Raw genomic sequence first — 19,760 nt, 5'->3', positions numbered from 1 at the left:
TTATAGGAAATTGTATTATTTTGATTGGAAGCCAGTAATTAGGAATAATGTGAAATTTGAGTATGTATTATTATCATTATTACCGTATATACTCTACTTTTATAATGTTGGTCGTCTAAGTCGAATGCGGAAAACTCACGCTATTAGTCCAAGAGATTATGATATGCTAACGCCCACCTGAGAGAGTAACCACGGAGCACACTGCCTTTTCTTTCTATGTATTGTGCCTACCTGACCACATGGTAATAATCAAACTATTCCGAAGTGATGTTTGCACTGTTTTGTGTTTTTTGTATCTCACACCCTCATACACCTTTATCATAAGAGCATCTCTTACCTACAATGGAGCGTTCGGTCAGAAGAAAATATGAAGCTGGTTTGAAATTAAAGGTCATTGAAGTGGCGAAAGAAATTGATAACTGTGCTACTGCAACAAAATTCGATGTGTCTGAGAAACTGGTGCGAGATTGGAGGAGACAAGATGTAAAAAAAAAAAAAATTAAGTGTATTTTTGAACAGGTGTATAAGTCAGAGTCTGATTTTATTGTCGATTTTTTGGGTTTCAAGACCCAACTTATATGAGAGTATATATGGTAAATGTTATGATTTTCATTTGTTTACTCAAGTATTTCATTTCTCTGGCTAAAGGATCTGTGCTGCTAACTGGAAGGTAGTCGGTTTGAGTCCCAACAGTGCCAGAAGCAACGCTACTCTGTTGGGTCTTCGAACAACGTCCCTTAATCAGCAATTGCTCCAGGGGCGCTAGACAAATAGCTGACCCTGCGCAATGACCCCAAGCTTTCTTCTACCTTGTCTGTGTGTCTCTGGAGATCAAGCAGGGTAATGTGAAAAATGACAAATTTCTAATGCAGGAAATTGTACATGGAAAATAAAGTAAATTATCATTATTATTATTATTATTATTAGTAGTAGTAATTTCTTTCTTTGCATTTATATAGCACTTTTCTCACTACTCAAAGCGCTTAGCAATTGTAGGTTAAGGGCTTTGCTCAAGGGCCCAACAGAGCAGAGTCTCTTTTGGCATTTATGGGATTCGAACCAGCAGTAGTAGCAGTTGTTGTTGTGTTCTCTCCTTTAACGTCTGCAGATGCAAATGAATATGTAAAAAATTTTGGAGAGCAGGGAAATGGGCATCCCCCTGCAAAGTAAGTAGACGTGCAAATGATTTTGGAGATTGGGGATGGTGGCTCCTCTTTCAAAGTCTGTAGATACAAATACAGTGGAGTAGCTTGTGGGACATCCTTTAAATTTAAACTGATGGTGTCAGTCCAGGCTTGTCTTGGACCCAAGGACACCACTTCCACCTCTACTTCTCTACTTCAGCAAAACAACACTTATGCTCACACCCACAGCACCTGGCACCATCATTGGAGCTTTACAGTATGGGTTTACCATTGAGCTTTGCATCTTCCTTAAACTTTGCCGAACTTTCTCTTTCCATTTCACACCTCACTGTACATGCCAAACATTGTCAGGTCTCTTTTTTTTTCCTTTCCACTACACCATCCCTTCTTCAGTCGACTGTCCACCCTATTGGTCAGTGGTGCTGTTTGCGTAGCCCATCAATAACTTCTGCTGTGTCCCTTGTTTGCATAAAGCTTAGCAACGAGCATGTATACTAGCATGCAATTAATAAATCTCTCTATTATAAAATAAATCTTGGAAGGAGACGAGATGTGATTGTCTCAGACAGACACTTTAACATTCTACGACAACTGTTCCACTTTGTGCCAAGCGATGTAACCACGCCCGGGTCCGGAAGCCCCGTCAGACAAGAGCTTATGCAAAGAGATTTGGAAAAGTCCTGAGTGGTTATGTCAGACACATTTCTTGTAGAGAGAAAGACATGATATTCACTGAGGGGCAGTTATACTTTGCGTTGACACAATATAATTCCAAACACGGAATCAAAATTCAATGCGATATTGATGATAAGGTAAAAGCAAAAAGAGATCAAATATATGGGCATAGATGATATGACAGAAGTGCGCTGCGTGAAATGCAGATCACGCGGCACGGCATCAGCAGCAAGGCAGCAGCTGATGGAGCAAACTGTGTGTTTCCCATTGTATCACCATTTAAGAGGGATGTCAGAGGAGCAATCACGTCTCCTTGGGGTGCGTTCAGCCCTCTCTTCACAACATGAGTGGCAGAGATGCGAAGTGGTTGGTGCCTGGCACAGGCAGGGGGGGGGGGGGGGGGGGGGATGGGGGGGTGATCGAGCGAAGTGACAAATTAATTGGCAAATAAAAAATGTATTGACAGAGGTAATTTAATTTTTTCTATAATGTCACCAAATTCAATCAAATCAAAGCATTTTTGAGATTTTGCTGTATTTCACTTTGTTATTGTGGAATGGATTACCCCTAAATAATGATATACTGTATCTAAATGTTCTTTCTTAGCCAATACCTTTAACTTTTTAACTAAGTAGGAATTAGTGTTTTTGTTGATGAGTGAATTAGTGTGTCAGTCTCTTAGTCAGGCAAATTTGCATTATATATACAGCATACAGATTAGTATGTAGTGTTTCATGTTTTTTCAGTTAGTAAATCACAAGTTAGAAGGGTATAAATAAAGACAGAAAAGAAAGAGAATGGATGAGTGAGATCAGTAGAAGGTCGGTCAGTCAATTATTTTCTAGCACACTTAGGATCACAGGGGGTGCGGGAGCCTATTCCAGCTAGCATAGGGTGCAAGGCAGGAACAAACCCAGTCCATCGCAGGTTAAACACACACACACCCCCCAACAATGTACTAGGGACAATTTAGTATCGCCAATCCATCTAACCTGCATGTGTTTGGTCTATGGGTGGAAACAGGAGTACCTGGAGGAAACCCATGCAGACACAGGGAAAACATGCAAACTTCTCACAAAGAGGACCCAGGATGCAAACCCAAGTCTCCTTACTGCAAGGCAGCAGCACTACCACTGTGCCTTTGTGCTGCCAATCAGTAGAAGGTAACATAAAGGTACAAACGCATTCTAACTATTTGAAAGTTTTAAATTGGCAGATAACATAGGGAATATAAATAATGCATATTAATAAATACATATAAATATACCTAGAAAACAACATGGTGGTGCAATCATTAGAGCTGCAAAGGCTTCAATTTCCAGCCCTGCAGCTATGGGTGTGGTGGTTTTGTACTCCCCTCTTGCTCAAGTAGGATTTCTCCAGGTGTTCCCAATCTCTCTAATAAAATTTACAGATTAGATTAATTCAGAACTATAAATTAGTCCTATGTAGGTGACTGTGGGATGCACCTTGTGAGAGAGTGGTGTTGAGGTTTTTTCCTGTTTTGTAACACAATACAGTCAGTAAATGCTGTCTGGTCTCCTCTATACCTAAACTTACATTTTCGATTTTTCGATTTTTTTTATTTTTAATGAATGATTTATTTAAGGAACTTCTATTGTTCAAAGAGCAAATAAATTTGAAACAAATAGTGAAGGTGCAGTGAAGCAAACATGCAACTATAACTTACTTTGACTTGGTGCATTGGGGTCCCAAGCTGCCCATAGCTGTATGATAAAAAAGGGTGCCCAACAAATAATATAAACCAACACAATCACCAAGGTCATCTTGATGGTCTTGGACATGGCTTTGGACACGCCTGAAGGATTTTTTTCCATCTCAATTGTCAACTTATTCTTCTTAATTTCTGCTGACACTCGCTCTGACTTGAGGTAGATGTTCTCGTGTATCTCCTTGAAGATTCGTATCTGGCAAACTGCAATAATAATGGTTGGCCCAATAAATACCATTACAGTCATCCATGTAATGTATGCTTTGAGACCCCATGGCTCTACAAAATGTCCCCAGCAGTCCATTTGCCCTGAGTCCTTCTTAGTTTTGGAGAATATGAAAATCTGTGGTAGGCTAAGCAACAATGACAAACTCCATGCCATGGTGATTGGAATATTCCAACGGGCCCCTCGCTTCTGAAAGGTCCACATCGGGTGGCAAATTGCCTGGTGACGGTCAAAGGTCATGGCCACAATCATGTAGGAGGAAGCAAACATACCAACGATCTGCAGGTATTTAATAGTCCTGCAAAGGATATCTGGTCCCATGAAATGCTCTGTAATGTCCCACAACAGCTGTGGTAATACCTATGAAAAAAGACAAGACAACAGTCAGTCTCCCCAAGGCAGACATTTTCAGCTTAGCACTTTAAATCTCATGATACAGTCGGCCACAAACATCCCAAGAACCCTCCCAGCCCACAAGGGAGGATTACAGCTTGTACAAGCACCCATCCCTTTTCATACCTGAAAGAATGCCACAACCAGATCTGCAATGCACAGGTTCACCATAAACACATGCATTGGTGCGTTGTGCTTTCTCCGTCGCACCAGGATAACGAGTACAAAGGTGTTGCCCACAGCTGCAAGGGCCATGATTGCTGCAAGGATGGCAATTTCTGCCTTAGCTAAGTCCTTATCACGCTGTTTAGGCAGGGCACTGGGAGTCAGTGATGGCATCTGTGGGGTGCTGTTACTGTACACATACATGTCGGAAAAGTTTGAATTCTGATTAGGAAAGGAGCTTGCACTGGATCCAGAAATGTAGCTTCCACTTATTGAGTGATGGAGGTCCGATTTCAGCCAGGAATGATTTCCCATTCTGAACAGGAGGAATCTGTGGAATTACAAAGATAAATTTAGTATTAAAATCTAAGCTTATAAGAGAATATATATATATATATATATATATATTCAATAATAATTATACATATATTATATGTGCGACCCCCTGCAGCGCTGCAAGGCTCCAACCTGAGGCTCTCCGAGGATGACGTGAGGAAGACTTTTTCCCGACTCAGCATCCACAAAGCATCTAGTCCAGACGGAGTCTCAGGTCGTGTTTTAAAAACATGTTGCGACCAGCTAGTTGCTGTCTTTATGGATATTTTTAACACATCTCTGAGAGCTCCATCTGTCCCCACCTGCTTCAAGCACACAGCCACCATCCCTGTCCCAAAGAAAAATAAAGTAGACTGACCTAATGATTACCGCCCAGTAGCACTTACTCCCATAGCCATGAAGTGTTGTTGTGATGTGAGATTTTGCATATAAGTTGATAAATATTTTGCATGTCTTTATTTGTAACTTAGGCAAAACTTAGTCAGGAAAGTGAATTTTATGACAGAGCTGGGGGAAGTGTTTGAAATAAATGTTTGTCTGCTAAAGCCTCTCTCTCACCCCTGCAAGAAAGCCATACTGTCTAACTGCCAAACTTTACCTTAACATTTTGGAGGATGACAGATGTTAAGATGTTCTTTGCTGCATTGGTCTGAAGTATGGCTGTTTGGAACTGGCTTGTATCAGAAGCCTTTAAGTACTATGATGTCCTATTGACTCTAGGGGTTGGACAGAACATCTATAAATTTGCTCACTCCCTCACTATCTCTCTCTCTTACCAACATCTGATGAAGGAGCATCTCAGACACCATGAACTGAAAAGGGCAACACAATGAAGAGCACAGCTCGGCAGCCATATTGAGACAGGCATGCGGCCTGTTCCGAAGTAAACTGACCACAAATGATGCCTTAACTAGAGACATTTTAAGTAACTAACAAGTCTTTGTGCTGCCTGAAACTACACATAACCATTTATCAGGTTGTATGGTTGCCAATATTAAAATGTACTTTGCATATTGTTATTATTTATGAATATTATCAATAATACATTGTTTAAATTGTAACTAAACTCCTGCTTGTCTTTTACTACACCTAATTGCCTGAGGTTATAGATGTAGAAGGGAAGGTGGGGAGAAGTTATATACTATAATACCTTATAAACAGTGGTCAGTCTGTGAGATTTGAGGCATTCTGACAAAGGCTACACATTAATAATACAAAAGGGGAAAGTAGAGCAATACATTACTCTACCAAGACAAAACAAGTGCTTTGAGAGGATGGTGCTAGAACACATCAAGGACACCATCCCTGACAGTCTGGACCCCCTCCAGTTTGCCTACCGTTGCAATAGATCCACTGAGGATGCCATCTCCAGAACACTTCACACCACCCTGTCTCATCTGGAGGACAAGAACTGTTATGCCAGGCTGCTGTTTGTGGACTACAGCTCTTCACTGTGCAACTGGGTACTGGACTTCCTCACCGGAAGACCTCAGCAAGTGTGTATTGGTGGAAAAATCTCCTCCATCATCACTATCAACACTGGCACCCCGCAGGGCAGTGTGCTGATCCCCCTGCTTTACCCTGTACACCCATGACTGTGTAGCTAAGTACAGCTCTAACACCATCCTCAAGTTTGCTGACAATACCACTGTAATAGGTCTGATCAATGAGGACGACGAGACGGCCTACAGGGAGGAGGTCAGACTCCTGGCAGAATGGTGTCAGGACAACAACCTCACCCTCAATGTTAGCAAAACTAAGGAGATGATTGTGGATTTCCACAAACAGGCAACAGAGCACAGCCCCATCTACATCGGAGGTGAGGCTGTGGAGCAGGTCAGCAGCTTTAGATTCCTTGGAGTCACCCTCACTGATGATCTTAAATGGTCAAGTCACACTGCAGCAGTAGTCAAGAAAGCCCAACGATGCCTCTACTTCCTCAGGAGACTGAGTAAGACCCAGATGTCGCCAGCAACCCTGTGCAGATTCTACAGGTATACTGTGGAATCCATCCTGACAGGATGCATCACATCCTGGTACAGCAACTGCTCAGTTCAGGACTGTAGAGCTCTGCAGCGTGTGGTGAATACAGCACAGCAGATCACGGGCACACAGCTCGCTGCGATCCATGACATCCACACTACACACTGTCTCAGGAAAGTGAACTGTATCAGGCGGGATCCCAGCCACCCTCCTCCCATCTGGGTAGCGACTAAAGTCCATTTGGACACGCACCTTCAGGTTCAGAAACAGTTTCTACCCAACTGCAATCAGACTCATGAACAATTGGTAACCTTTTGTCACCTCCACTGCTACCTGCACATACACTTCTGCCACTGTCTCTATTTATTCCTAGGATTCTGGTTTAATATATTTACTTATTGATATTAATTAATTTATTGTTTGTTTTTGGGCGGCATGGTGGCGCAGTGGGTAGCGCTGCTGCCTCGCAGTAAGGAGACCTGGGTTTGCTTCCTGGGTCCTCCCTGCGTGGAGTTTGCATGTTCTCCATGTGATTGCGTGGGTTTCCTCCGGGTGCTCCGGTTTCCTCCCACAGTCCAAAGTCATGCAGGTTAGGTGGATTGGCAATTCTAAATTGTCCCTAGTGTGTGCTTGGTGTGTGGGTGTGTGTGTGTGTGTGTGTCCTGCGGTGGGTTGGTGCCCTGCCCAGGATTGGTTCCTGCCTTGCACCCTGTGTTGGCTGGGATTGGCTCCAGCAGACCCCCATGACCCTGTGTTCAGATTCAGTGGGTTGGAAAATGGATGGATGGATGTTTGTTTTTTGTCTATGTTCACTGTCTGCGGGGGTACATGCAAGCAAGCATTTCATTGTTTGGTGCTTGCACTTGAACACATGACAAAAAAGAATTGAATTGAATTGAAAATGAAACGCTTAACAGTTAAGAAATAGGATCTGCAGCCTGAAACAAAGTACTCATCAGGGCATTCCCAGTGTAATGCTATTCATTCCTCTTGTCAATTTTCAAAAATTTCTTTTTCAAAGCTGCTTAAGTCTATTCAAGTTGCATCAGAGTCAAGGGAGGAAAAATACATTGATGAGAGTCCATCCCATTGCAAAGAAACCTCACAGAGCCATCCAGTTTCACTCACACAGACTGTATAATGGGCCAAATAAAAGTGGCCATTCAACCTCACATTCACGTCTTGGCATATAGGAGGAAAAGATTTACCACAGAAGACCTGTGGACCTAGGAATCAAAATCAGAATCAAGCACAAAGATGTACAGCGATTTTTTCTCAGTACCTAAGGTGCATACATAAAGACAACAAACACAACAATACCAGAGCATTGTCCTAAATATGACTAAATGAAAATACTGTGGTCACAGTAACACCCAGACGTAAAAAGAACAAAAGGCAGTAAGCCAATAAAAGCAATAAATAATACATAAAACTGTACAAAAACAATACAGTACAAAACAGTACAAAATTGCCAGAGTACAATATTGAAAAGCAACAAAAAAAAAATTGCAATTGTAAGTTAGCTGATTAACAACCACTACCACACTGTTTCTGGGTGCGAGGTATCCATAATAATCTTATGTGCCTGACTAAATAGTTTGGCCTGGTCCAAGCCCTGAATAGGTGGGTGACTGAAGCCAATTATCTTCTCTGCCGATATGACAATATGTAGCAGATGTTCTCTGATTAGAATTAGAGAGGATAAATTAGATTGCATGATGGTGGCGTAGAATTGTACCAAAATAACCTGAGGTAATTTGAATTTCCAAGGTATCCGCAGGAAAAAAAGCTGTTGCTAAGCTCTCTTGATAACAGAAGTTATCATCTGAAGTCAGCATCAGTGTCAGCATTGGAAATGATGCGGACCTCCCAATTCAGATCCTTAGGCAAGAAGGTACCCAGAATAACTCAATAGTACAAACAACCGAGCCTTTATTGTCCATAGAGGAATTAGATGGTCTTATCTTTCCAAAGTCAATGATCATCTCTTGACTTTTTTGATGGTTGAGGACCAAGTTATTTTGATTACATCAGTGTACCAAATGCTGCACTTCCTGGCAATAAAAGACCATGTATTTTGGAACTGTCATGGAAAAATGCAAATCATTGCACAACTACGCCTCCATAATTTAACTTTAACAATATACTGTAAAGATAAAAATGATATTCACTCAGTCAATAACAAATGATAAGGTGTCTTTGTAGTGGGACGGGGAATGCAAAGACTTGAAAAATGTCATCTGATGTAATAAATCTTAGTTCCCGCTCAATATTCATGGGCAGATCAGCATAAAGCCAGGGCGTGCAAAAAAAAATTATATAAGTTCATCAACAACAACAACATTTATTTATATAGCACATTTTCATACAAATAATGTAGCTCAAAGTGCTTTACATGATGAAGAAAAGAGAAAAAAAGACAAAGTAAGAATTAAAATAAGACAACACTAATTAACATAGAATAAGAGTAAGGTCCGATGGCCAGGGAGGACAGAAAAAACAAAAAAATTGTCATCGATCCATATGGCAGTTCAACATGACATTATGAAAAGGAACACAACGATTCCTATCAATCTACCTGTGCCTTAATTTTCAAAATTCCTTTTTTCTATATTGGAATCACATGGAACTTGATTCTATTCTAGCAGGAATCGTTATAAGAATGCAGCCAAATTTTCATAGAACACAGCTTCATCAAAGGCCAAACTGGCTCACACTAACTTTGCCAAATCCATCAGCAGTGATGTCATGACTTTGTCTTGGGTGAAGAAACTGTAGTCTTCTGTGAAAACCCATGTGAATGTAAAAAGAATAAGTAAATCATATATAGAAGATGTCTATTCTGGATCCTAATGCTTTGAAGTCACAAAGATTTTGGCCAAGTCACCATGCTTTCCAAATGATTTCAGACAAGCTCATTTTCTGGATGACTTACAGTTAAATAATCCTTAGATTCAACAGCATAATTAAAGGAATGTGAAAATCAAATTAGAATATAAGAACCTAAAACTTTTCTACATTGACACTTCTGGGGAACACCTTAAAAATAAATTATTGGTGTTTCTTGAACTTGGATCGCATGTGAATATTACTCAGTTCCATGTTTAAATGATGACTAAATTTGGTATACCACCCAGACTCAAAGGGAACTATTTTATGCCAAAAGAGCCAATGGTGTTATACTTTGAATTAAACTTTTACGAACCTGTCAAATATATTTACCCTTAACACATTGTGACGGATGGCACATGTGGGTGGGCACCCTGATCACAACTAAACAGTAATCCTTACCCAGCCAGGAGGCCATTCCAATGGAAGGACAAGGGGAGGCTGCTAACTCGTGCTGGTTCCTGCCCCAAGACAGTAGATGGCAGCCAACCCAGGCTGGGATTCTTACACCAATACCCACAGAACATGCTGGGTATTGTAGTCCCAGGGAACAGCCCTGCTGGGTTCCATGGGGTCTGCTGGGGGAGCTGCAGGGTTTGGGAGTCCCTATTCCATGGGGCTTCAACCGCACTTGGAACTGCTTCAAAGCCAGAGCTTTATACCACTAGAAGCACTCCAACGATAGGATAAAAGGAGCAGCCTTGCTTCAATCTGGGAACCCGCGCAAGAAGGAGGAGGAGAACAATGCTTGCTGTGAGGAGTGGAGGAGGCAGAGAGAGAAAGAGAGAAGACAAAGCATTGCTGTGTGCTGAATTGTATTGTGGTTGTGGCATGGTAAACACTTACAATAAAATCCACTTGTTTATTTGACAACTTGTGTCCGAGCCTGTTTGTGTCCCGTGTTTGTGGAACTGCAGTGCCCACTGGTGGCCACAACATCCACACTGACACGATGCAACATCTTTACCTATTATTATTGTAAAATTTTCGGTGCGCAGAGTTCTGGAATAACAGAAAAAGGCAAAATGTTTCTGTCTGGCTTCTTGTTGCTGCATTATATTTTCAGTTAAGGGAGGATCTATGCTCTGTGAATGGAATTCAATAGAGTCCAATGACTAAATTTCATCACATTATTTTGGATCTGTTAATGCAGAAGATAAATGCTGGCACAAAGAAAGCCTATCTCAACATACATGTTAATATGATAAACCCATAGCAGCCACCATATCTGTGCTGTAAAAAGCACAATACTTTAATACAAATATTATCCGATATTTCTCACAACTGAGCTGCTAAAGTTGAGGCACACTAACTGACAATTAAGCTAATACATCATGGTCAAAAAGAATGTATTACAAAATGTCAAGAAAAAGACAAATATCTCCCAATATTAGCTGAGCTTAAACTCACCGTCTACAGCGTTGTTTGCTTTTTAGCTAAATCCACTGAGCAACCAGTATGAAAAGTCTGACAGCATTGCTATGACTTGAAATAAGTGCCATTATTTATATCACTCCTGCGTGATGACATTAAACTATTTTTAATGCCATTGAATTGCCAATGCCTTCTCTCCTTAGGATTCATTACAGTATTGCCACACTTTTAGGAACTTGTCATATTCTGCCTTAGTACTGCTGCACAGTTTATTAATATTTATCCAACTAACAATGCTGGTTTCGCCCTAGCTCATTTCTCTCGTACAAAGAAAAAAATACTCCATTAATACGGGCAAAGAGAAAACAAAAAAAAAAAGAAAAGAAATGGAAAAATGCAAACAAAAAAAATTGAAAACACAAACTAAAAATGAACATAAACGCAAGCTTTATTTCTTCTCCTCTTTCCCAAAGAATCCCACACATTCTCAAAACCTGTCCTACATACATTATAAGCATATCCTGTTTCTACCTTTAGCAACAATAATCCTCGTAAATTGAATATGGTGCAGTTTTTCTCCATTAATTATTTCAGCACTTACAACATGAAGCTATTCTTATCTGCTATTGTCACTTTGAGTTGTAAGAAGAAACAAAACATCAATGTGTGACTTTAAGTTGTGGACAATTATCCAGAAATAATGATCTACTTTTTTACTTTCTCGTATACAAGGTATAGGGAAAGTATTGTAAACGTCCAAAAATTCAATGTTGAGATTTTGATGAATCTCGACATTTTAGACCTCTCTGACTTTCTCATATACAAAGTAAAGGGAAAGTATTGGAATCCTTCAAAAATTCCATTTCGAGATTTTGATGAATCGCGATGTTTGAGACCTCCCTGAGTCTGAAACTACCGTTTTTGGAATTATGTCTGTGTGTCTGTCGGTGTGTGTGTGTATGTATGTAAGCACAATGACATGAGTAGGCTTTCACTTAGGTCAAGCAAATTTTGAGCACAAGTATTAGGTACAAAACATAGATTTCTATCAACGTTTGGGCTATTTCCGCTAACCAGAACTTGTACTTTACCTTTTATTCATGCAGCTGCAGAGTCCGATTTATTCAACTTTACTTTTATAATAATAGTTCAATATATTATTCATTTGATGTGATTTGTTGTTGATGGTTCTTCAATGAACATAATATAAAAAAAATTTATATTATTAAAAATATAATCATTGTTTTGCGATTTACTCCTCAAATATCCATCCCCATATTTGAGTATACAAGAAAGTGTAGGGGAGACCACTCCCGATTATTTTTCTTGTCTTGAAGACCAGTAAAAAACGACTGCTTGACTTAGTAAGTAACATAGACAAAAACTACAGAAGATACAATAAACCTGAGCTTACATTTTATTTAACATTTTTTGGAATTACATATGTGATATTTGACTGTTGATTGCATGATAATTTGTTAAGGTTTTTAGCACAATTTATGTCACATTGAAAAAGTTTGTAATAATACAAATTATTTAAAATTCTGGAAACAGACATGAAAATGTTTGTGGTATTGACCTAAATCTTGGTTAAACAAATAAGTCTTCAATTTAACAGCTTGATTTCATTAATGCATGCACAAGAAGGTTTTCCAAAAACGATTTATTTAACAATATTGTGAGCAGATGTGTATAAATTTAACTATTTAGGATGAGTTGTAACACAAGATGGAAAACTAGATGTAGAGATAGCCCATAGAGTGCTGTGTGGATGGAACAATTGGAAGAAGATATCAGGAGTGTTGTGTGATCAAATAATTAAGGTGAAGGTAAGGTTTTTAAGACAGTGGTAAGACCAGAAATGATGTGTGGAGTTGAGAAATGGGCAGTAAAGGGAGTGCAGCAGAAGAAGATAAATGTGACAGAAATGAGAATGTTAAGGTGGAGGTGTGGAGTTACAAAAGAGACAGAATAAGAAAGGAGACAATCAGAGGTACATCAAAGTTTGGGAGATATTTGAGAAAGTACAGGAAAGTAGACTGACGTGGAATGGGAATGTGATGAGGAGAGACAGTGAATATGTGAGCAAAAGAGTGATGGAAGTGGAAGTTAAAGAGAAGAGAAAGTGAGGGAGGACAAAACAGAGGTGGATTGACACAATAAAAGAAGATCTGAAGGCAAAGGGCTTGACTGAAGGGGAGGTGAAGGACCAAGCTGTCTGGAAAATGCTGATCAAGAACATTGACCCAAGTGGGAAAAGATGAAGAAGAGGAAGAAGATTGTTGTGAGCATACATTATGACAGGATAAATGACATTTGGATTATATAACCAGTGTAACTCAATCTTTTTTCATTGATGTTTTGATATTGCTGTCTGTCTTTCAAGTTGCATCTACATTCAAGCCCATTGTAACTGGAATTTAGGTAAACATCTTTGTCAGCCATCACTAGAAAACAACATGAGATGAGCAACATGCAAAACCTGTCATTTTTGGGCAGAGTATCCCATTAAGTGTTAATAAACTAATAAACAGTACATTATGTCAAAAACTAAAAACTTTACTTTTTTAAGCACTTTCAATGTACAGTATATGTACAGAAATTTTAAACAGCAGTTTAAATTAATTAAAATACTATTTTTCAAAAAGAATTTGAAATAATTTTTTTCAAAAAGAATTTGTATAATTGTTTAAAATGGCCAGCCTTTGATTATACACACATTTAAACTGTGAATTTTAATGTAATGCCTTGCATACCTACTGTCTTAAATGCAGCTGTTTTGATTTTTCCTTTAAACTACTTGAAGCTGTATGATTGTAGCCGGTTAGTTATCATGTCTGATTATTGAACTGCCTGTATCTATTGCTGGGGCAGAATTATTCTAGAAATCCCCACAGGTGATGTAAGTTGTGATGGGAATGATATTATTATAATTATATGTATACTAATTATATATTCCATTTATGTCTGGGTAATTAGAGGACAAAATTATAACACATGAAATATAAATGCTACTCTCATTCCCTTATTTTCTAATGCTGCTCTTTCATTTGAATGCAATCTATCCATTTTTTCTCAGAGTCTTGAATGGAAAATTTACAGTGTAAGTGATTGCAATCACAGTATAACTAACAAATAAATATAACTTTTTTTTAAATGGGCAATTCAAATGGTAAATATACAACGTATTGTCTAAAATCTTCATATTTGTTTTGGCGCACACACCTAAGGTTTCCTTTCTAGGGAATCAAATATATCATTCAAATACCGTATAATGGAATAAACTTCTATACAAGTCCTGATATAAACCACCATCTGTTAATATTATTCTGAAAATGAACAATATTTATGTAATTCCTCGCCACATTAATATAATTGTGAAACATTCCTACAGTGGTGAAGGTCAACACAAAGTGGGCCATGTGTATAATGATGATGATTTCGTATAATGATGATGATGATGATGAAGATTGTTCCTGACTGTTGGGCAACAGAGTGCAACAGGCAGTTAGAGAATTGGACCCCCTGAAGTGGGAAATGAGAGATATAATTTAAGAACATACAGTTGGACAAGGGCCTCCTAATAGCAGTAACAACAGATCAGCACGTAAAAAATTCAGAGCGGGATTCCTTCCAAAAACTAATAAATAAGAGCCTTCATGTTCTCTACAAGGCCAAAAATGAGAAAGGAAAGCTCTAGAAATCCACAACATTTAAACAAAGGGCTGCCAGCGCTGCTTCTGTGAGTAATGTGGAACCACAGATTAGTTAAGTTAAATGTGCCCAGTCTTCGCCAAAATAAATACAACTATTTGTTAAGAAACTTCCAAACTTTCTGACTTTATATGCTGCTTATGTCATTTTAGTGGGAACAGTTTCCTGTACAAATGCTCAAATGTGCCATCGCTGAACTCTTTATCTACACATCTGAAATTAAAATGTGATTGTATTTAATTAATGGGGAGTAGGGATGGTCAGTCTAAATCTCCAGAGAACTTGATGCAACTCCACCATGACTTTGCATACAAGGATACAAGAACATAACTTTTTGATTGTTTAGGCCTGACAAGCTCGATCAACAGTAACAAAGTGTTCATTTAGTATTTAGATTATTCTTTTTTATCCTTATCACAGCAGAAACACCTCCTACACATCTGCTTTTCCAGATAGTAACTAATGTTTTCCCCATAATCAGGGCTGGCTTAAGGAGGCATTGTGCCATAGGCAATGTTGGTTGCTAGTGCCCAAAAAGAGAACTAAAATCGACAAATCTTCTTTGGAGATTGGCACTCTTTGCCTTCACATATGAACTTGATGAGCGGGGGATAGGAAATCGGTGTGAACCTTCAAAACCCCTGGAGAGGAACTCAAGGAGGAGTTATGACACCCCTAGGCCGGGGCCTACTCAGTCTATGCCTGGAACGAGCCTTGCCTTTAATGTATTTTAAGAACATTATCAATTCTATGTCAATATACACAGATGTAGTTGTTGCTTTTTCTGGAGGACAATATGGTATCAACTAGTGTCTCTTCATGCCTTATAGCATGTCTTACTGATATCTCAACCTGCATCAAGGACCACCCACTGCAGCTCAACCTGGCAAAAATCAAGCTTCTTGTGATCTTGGCCAGACAATCTGTTCAACTTCCCATCTCTGTACAGCTTGGCTCACTGTCACTAGCACCTGCCAAGTCCATACACAACCTTGGGGTGGTGACTGACAAGCAGCTATCTTTTTCTGGCCGCATTTCTACTGTTTCTCATTCATTGAGGTTCATCCTGTGCAACATCTGCAAGATCAGACCTTACCTGACAGAGTAGGCAGCACAACTTCTGGTCCAGGCTCTGGTGCTGTCGCATCTGGACTACTGCAACTCACTTCTGGCAGGAGTACCCACATGTGCTATCAAGCCACAACAGATGGTCCAGAAAGCAGCGGCACATCTTATTATTTAACCAGCTGTGTCGGGCACATGGCACTCCTCTCTTTATGTTGCTACATTGGTTTCCTGTAGCAGTACGCTTTAAGTTCAAATCCCTGATACCTGCCTACAGAATAGTCAGTGGGTCAGCACTGGTGAGGTGATATGCTCCTTCTCGTCCACTCAGGTCTGCCAGTGAACAACATCTGATGATGCCACCTCTGTGTGATATCAAATCTCAATCCAGAATCTTTTCCTGCTTAGTTTGTAGTTGATGAAACAGCTGCCCACCTCCATCTGTACTGCTGACTTCCTCAATGTATTTAAGAAGCAATTGAAGCCCCATCTAATTGATTGAAAAAAAATTTGCTCTGTGATCTTTCATATTGTTGGTTAATTTGTTGTTTAAATTTAATCGACTTATTGATTATAATCCATGACTGTGAATTGTTAGTTATTACATCTTTTCACTTGTGGCAATAAACTTTTGTTACTTGTCCTACTACACTTGTTGAATATACAGGCCCTAGTCTAATGTTACTTGATTATGTTTACCTCTGTTGTAAGTTGCTTTGGATTACAGCATCTTTCAAGCAAATAAATGTAAATGTACATATAATAAAATTGAATAATTTATTTATTGATTCATTCTTTAAAGATCCGCCATGGCAACCCCTAACGGGAGCAGCCAAACAAAGATGAAGATTCATTCTTTAAAGTCTCACTTGTTTAAATTTACTGTCACAGGGGACAATATTATTTCTACTACCACTACTACTACTACTACTTTGACATTATTACATTGCAAAGCACACTTACACACAGTCAGACTCACTCATATCGATTCTGAGTTGCCAATTAAGCTGCGTGTCTTTGGGTGGAAACTGATGTACCTGGAGAAAGACGCATGAACATTAGGAGGAAGTGCAGCTTCTGAAAGGAGATGTGTGGGAAAGAATTCAAATGCCGTCCCCCAGACCTTTGTGTCTGTTTGCTGCTATGCTAATGATATAACAAGAACAGGAACACAGAGATGAACCACTCTGCCTATTACAAAAAAGTGTCATTTTTTAGATCAGCTCTTTTTATTGTGGAGCGTTTGATAGACAGAGGAATTACAGTTCAATATAAGGCACACAACATGCAAGAACATCAGAATATTCTAACATCAAAAAGTAAACCAATATCACCTATGAAATATGAGAGGAACGTCATGTTAATGGTTTGGGAATTTCCATAAGAAAGACGTCTTGAGTCAACCTGTAAATATTTCAGTTTTGAAATTACAAGTTGCGCAAAGCATTATTTTTATTTTAAATCCGCTTTATATTCTATTATGTCTAATATGAATGAAGGCTTGGAGCAGATTATTACTGCCAAGAACTGACTTTTCCACAATCTGTCAGAATTATCAACGCTTTCAAATGCCACATTGAAAAGTGCTGTTCATGTAGTGAGGAAGTTGGGTGGGCCCTACATTTTTTTCTCCTCCCCATTACCTTTCTCTGTAAATTGTAGAAGCAGAAGAACCTAATTTGTTTAAAAGAAAATCTAAAATTATACCGTATGCAATATTCATACTGTACGCAGAACATCTTAATGTATATACAGAATTTAGATGATATTTTTGATGTCAGCACTTTGTTTTCAGTGTTTTTGCTACATGTAATTTTGTTTTTGCTTTTTATCCTCCCCCACCATAACCTATCATCTATGGTGGAAGAGTGAAAACTTTACACTCATCAAAAATTTTGATCTGCGATTTTCAATGGATCTCAACATTTTAGGGCCCCCGATACAGAAAAAAATGATATCTCGACAGTGGGTGTGTGTCTGTCTGTGTCACAGTTCCTTGAGGATGGTCTGGAGATAAAACTGCTGGACGGAAAAATTCCAAACTCGAAACTTAAGCCTGTTGTGAGATGATGATGTGCTGATTAGTTTTTTGAGTCAAATCATGCAAGAGAAAGAGGCACTCTAGAGGAACCCTCAAATTAATTTTTGATAATATCTTGAAAATTATGGCAAATAGCGTAATTCTGCAAATAATTATGAATTCTTCTCATCAATTGCTATCATAATGACCTATTTTATAATCAGAAAGATCAGCATCAGAGCAGTAAATTATTACTGAAATGTTATAGAATAGTTTGGGTAACTTGGTTCCTATAGCACAACGCATACTGACACTCACTTCCAAATTTTTTGTTTGTGAGGATGTAATACAGCCAGTGTATTTTTTAAGACTGAATTGATTTGAATTAAATGAATATGTTTGGGCAGTTATCAGATAACTCAGGAAAATTAAATGATATAACCTCCACTAACTGAAGAAGCAAACACTCATACAGCTGCTAGTGCTAGTCTATAAATCTCTTTGCCTCAGATGTCCTTTGCACTTCTTAAAAATGCACTCTTGAGTAACACATCTTCCCCTTTATAGAAGAACTAGTGCTGGGTCCAATGCTAATGCGGCAGATTTTTTATTCCCTTTATGTATCCCAATTGCTTTGCACGGTCACAGCATTCAAATACATAGATAAACAGACAGTTGCTATGCCTCTGTCATTCCAACACATGGCATATCACAAATATTAACACTGATTTTATGAATCCCATACTGAATGACATATAACAGAAACATATGCATTGCATTTTTTATTCCAACAGATGGTGCATTACAAATATTGGTAGTAGTGCATTTTGTACATTTCTGTTGAGATAGATAGATAGATAGATAGATAGATAGATAGATAGATAGACTGGATTTGTCCAAAGGAGGGAATTTGGCTTTTTACAGAAGCTCTTTAAATAAATAAATGTATAAACACACACTTTAACACCCCCTCCTTTAACCGTCACCTTATCGTGGTGGAGGGGTTTGCGTGTCCCAATGATCCTAGGAGCTCTGTTGTCCGGGGCTTTATGCCCCTGGTAGGGCCACCCAAGGCAAACTGGTCCTAGGTGAGGGATGAGACAAAGAGCGGTTAAACAAACCTCCTATGACGAAAAACAATTTTGGACGGCGTTTTCCCTTGCCCGGACGCGGGTCACCGGGGCCCCACTCTGGAGCCAGGCCTGGAGGTGGGGCTCGATGGCGAGCGCCTGGTGGCCGGGCCTGCACCCATGGGGCTCGGCCGGGCCCAGCCCGAAGAGGCAACGTGGGTCCCCCTTCCCATGGGCTCACCACCTATGGGAGGGGCCAAGGAGGTCGGGTGCAGTGTGAGTTGGGTGGTGGCCGAAGGCGGGGACCTTGGCGGTCCGATCCTCGGCTACAGAAACTGGCTCTTGGGACGTGGAATGTCACCTCTCTGAAGGGGAAGGAGCCTGAGCTAGTGCGCGAAGTTGAGAGGTTCCGGCTAGATATAGTCGGACTCACCTCGACGCACAGCTTGGACTCTGGAACCAATCTCCTTGAGAGGGGCTGGACTCTCTACCACTCTGGAGTTGCCCCCGGTGAGAGGCGCCGAGCAGGTGTGGGTATACTTATTGCCCCCCAACTTGGAGCCTGTACATTGGGGTTTACCCCGGTGGACGAGAGGGTAGCCTCCCTTCGCCTTCGGGTGGGGGGGACGGGTCCTAACTGTTGTTTGTGCGTATGCACCGAACAGCAGTTCGGAGTACCCACCCTTTTTGGAGTCCCTGGAGGGGGTGCTAGAGGGCATACCTTCTGGGGACTCCCTCGTTCTGCTGGGAGACTTCAATGCTCACGTGGGCAATGACAGTGAGACCTGGAAGGGCGTGATTGGGAGGAATGGCCCCCCTGATCTGAACCCGAGCGGTGTTTTGTTATTGGACTTCTGTGCTCGCCACGGATTGTCCATAACGAACACCATGTTCAAGCATAGGGGTGTTCATATGTGCACTTGGCACCAGGACACCCTAGGCCTCAGTTCGATGATCGACTTTGTGGTCGTGT

At 40.0% G+C, this 19,760-nt stretch overlaps 1 protein-coding gene across 3 annotated transcripts in view; it reads right to left on the bottom strand.

Moving 5' to 3' along the window:
• The window catches only part of avpr2ab (arginine vasopressin receptor 2a, duplicate b), a 147,114-nt gene that overhangs the window by 21,040 nt on the left and 106,314 nt on the right, over positions 1 to 19,760 (bottom strand). For all 3 annotated transcript variants that reach the window (XM_051933645.1, XM_028813410.2, XM_028813408.2), the window contains 2 exons: positions 4,298 to 4,667; positions 3,511 to 4,138 (listed from right to left, as the gene is read on the bottom strand). In XM_051933645.1, coding sequence (XP_051789605.1) covers positions 3,511 to 4,138; positions 4,298 to 4,651 — 982 coding nt within the window. In that variant the 5' untranslated portion in view covers positions 4,652 to 4,667. The remainder of the gene's footprint in view (positions 1 to 3,510; positions 4,139 to 4,297; positions 4,668 to 19,760) is intronic.

The sequence above is a fragment of the Erpetoichthys calabaricus genome, chromosome 11, assembly GCF_900747795.2.
Source record: "Erpetoichthys calabaricus chromosome 11, fErpCal1.3, whole genome shotgun sequence".
Lineage (NCBI taxonomy): Eukaryota > Metazoa > Chordata > Cladistia > Polypteriformes > Polypteridae > Erpetoichthys > Erpetoichthys calabaricus.
Note: the sequence above shows the minus strand (reverse complement) of the source record. Positions and strands in the feature narration are given on the sequence as shown.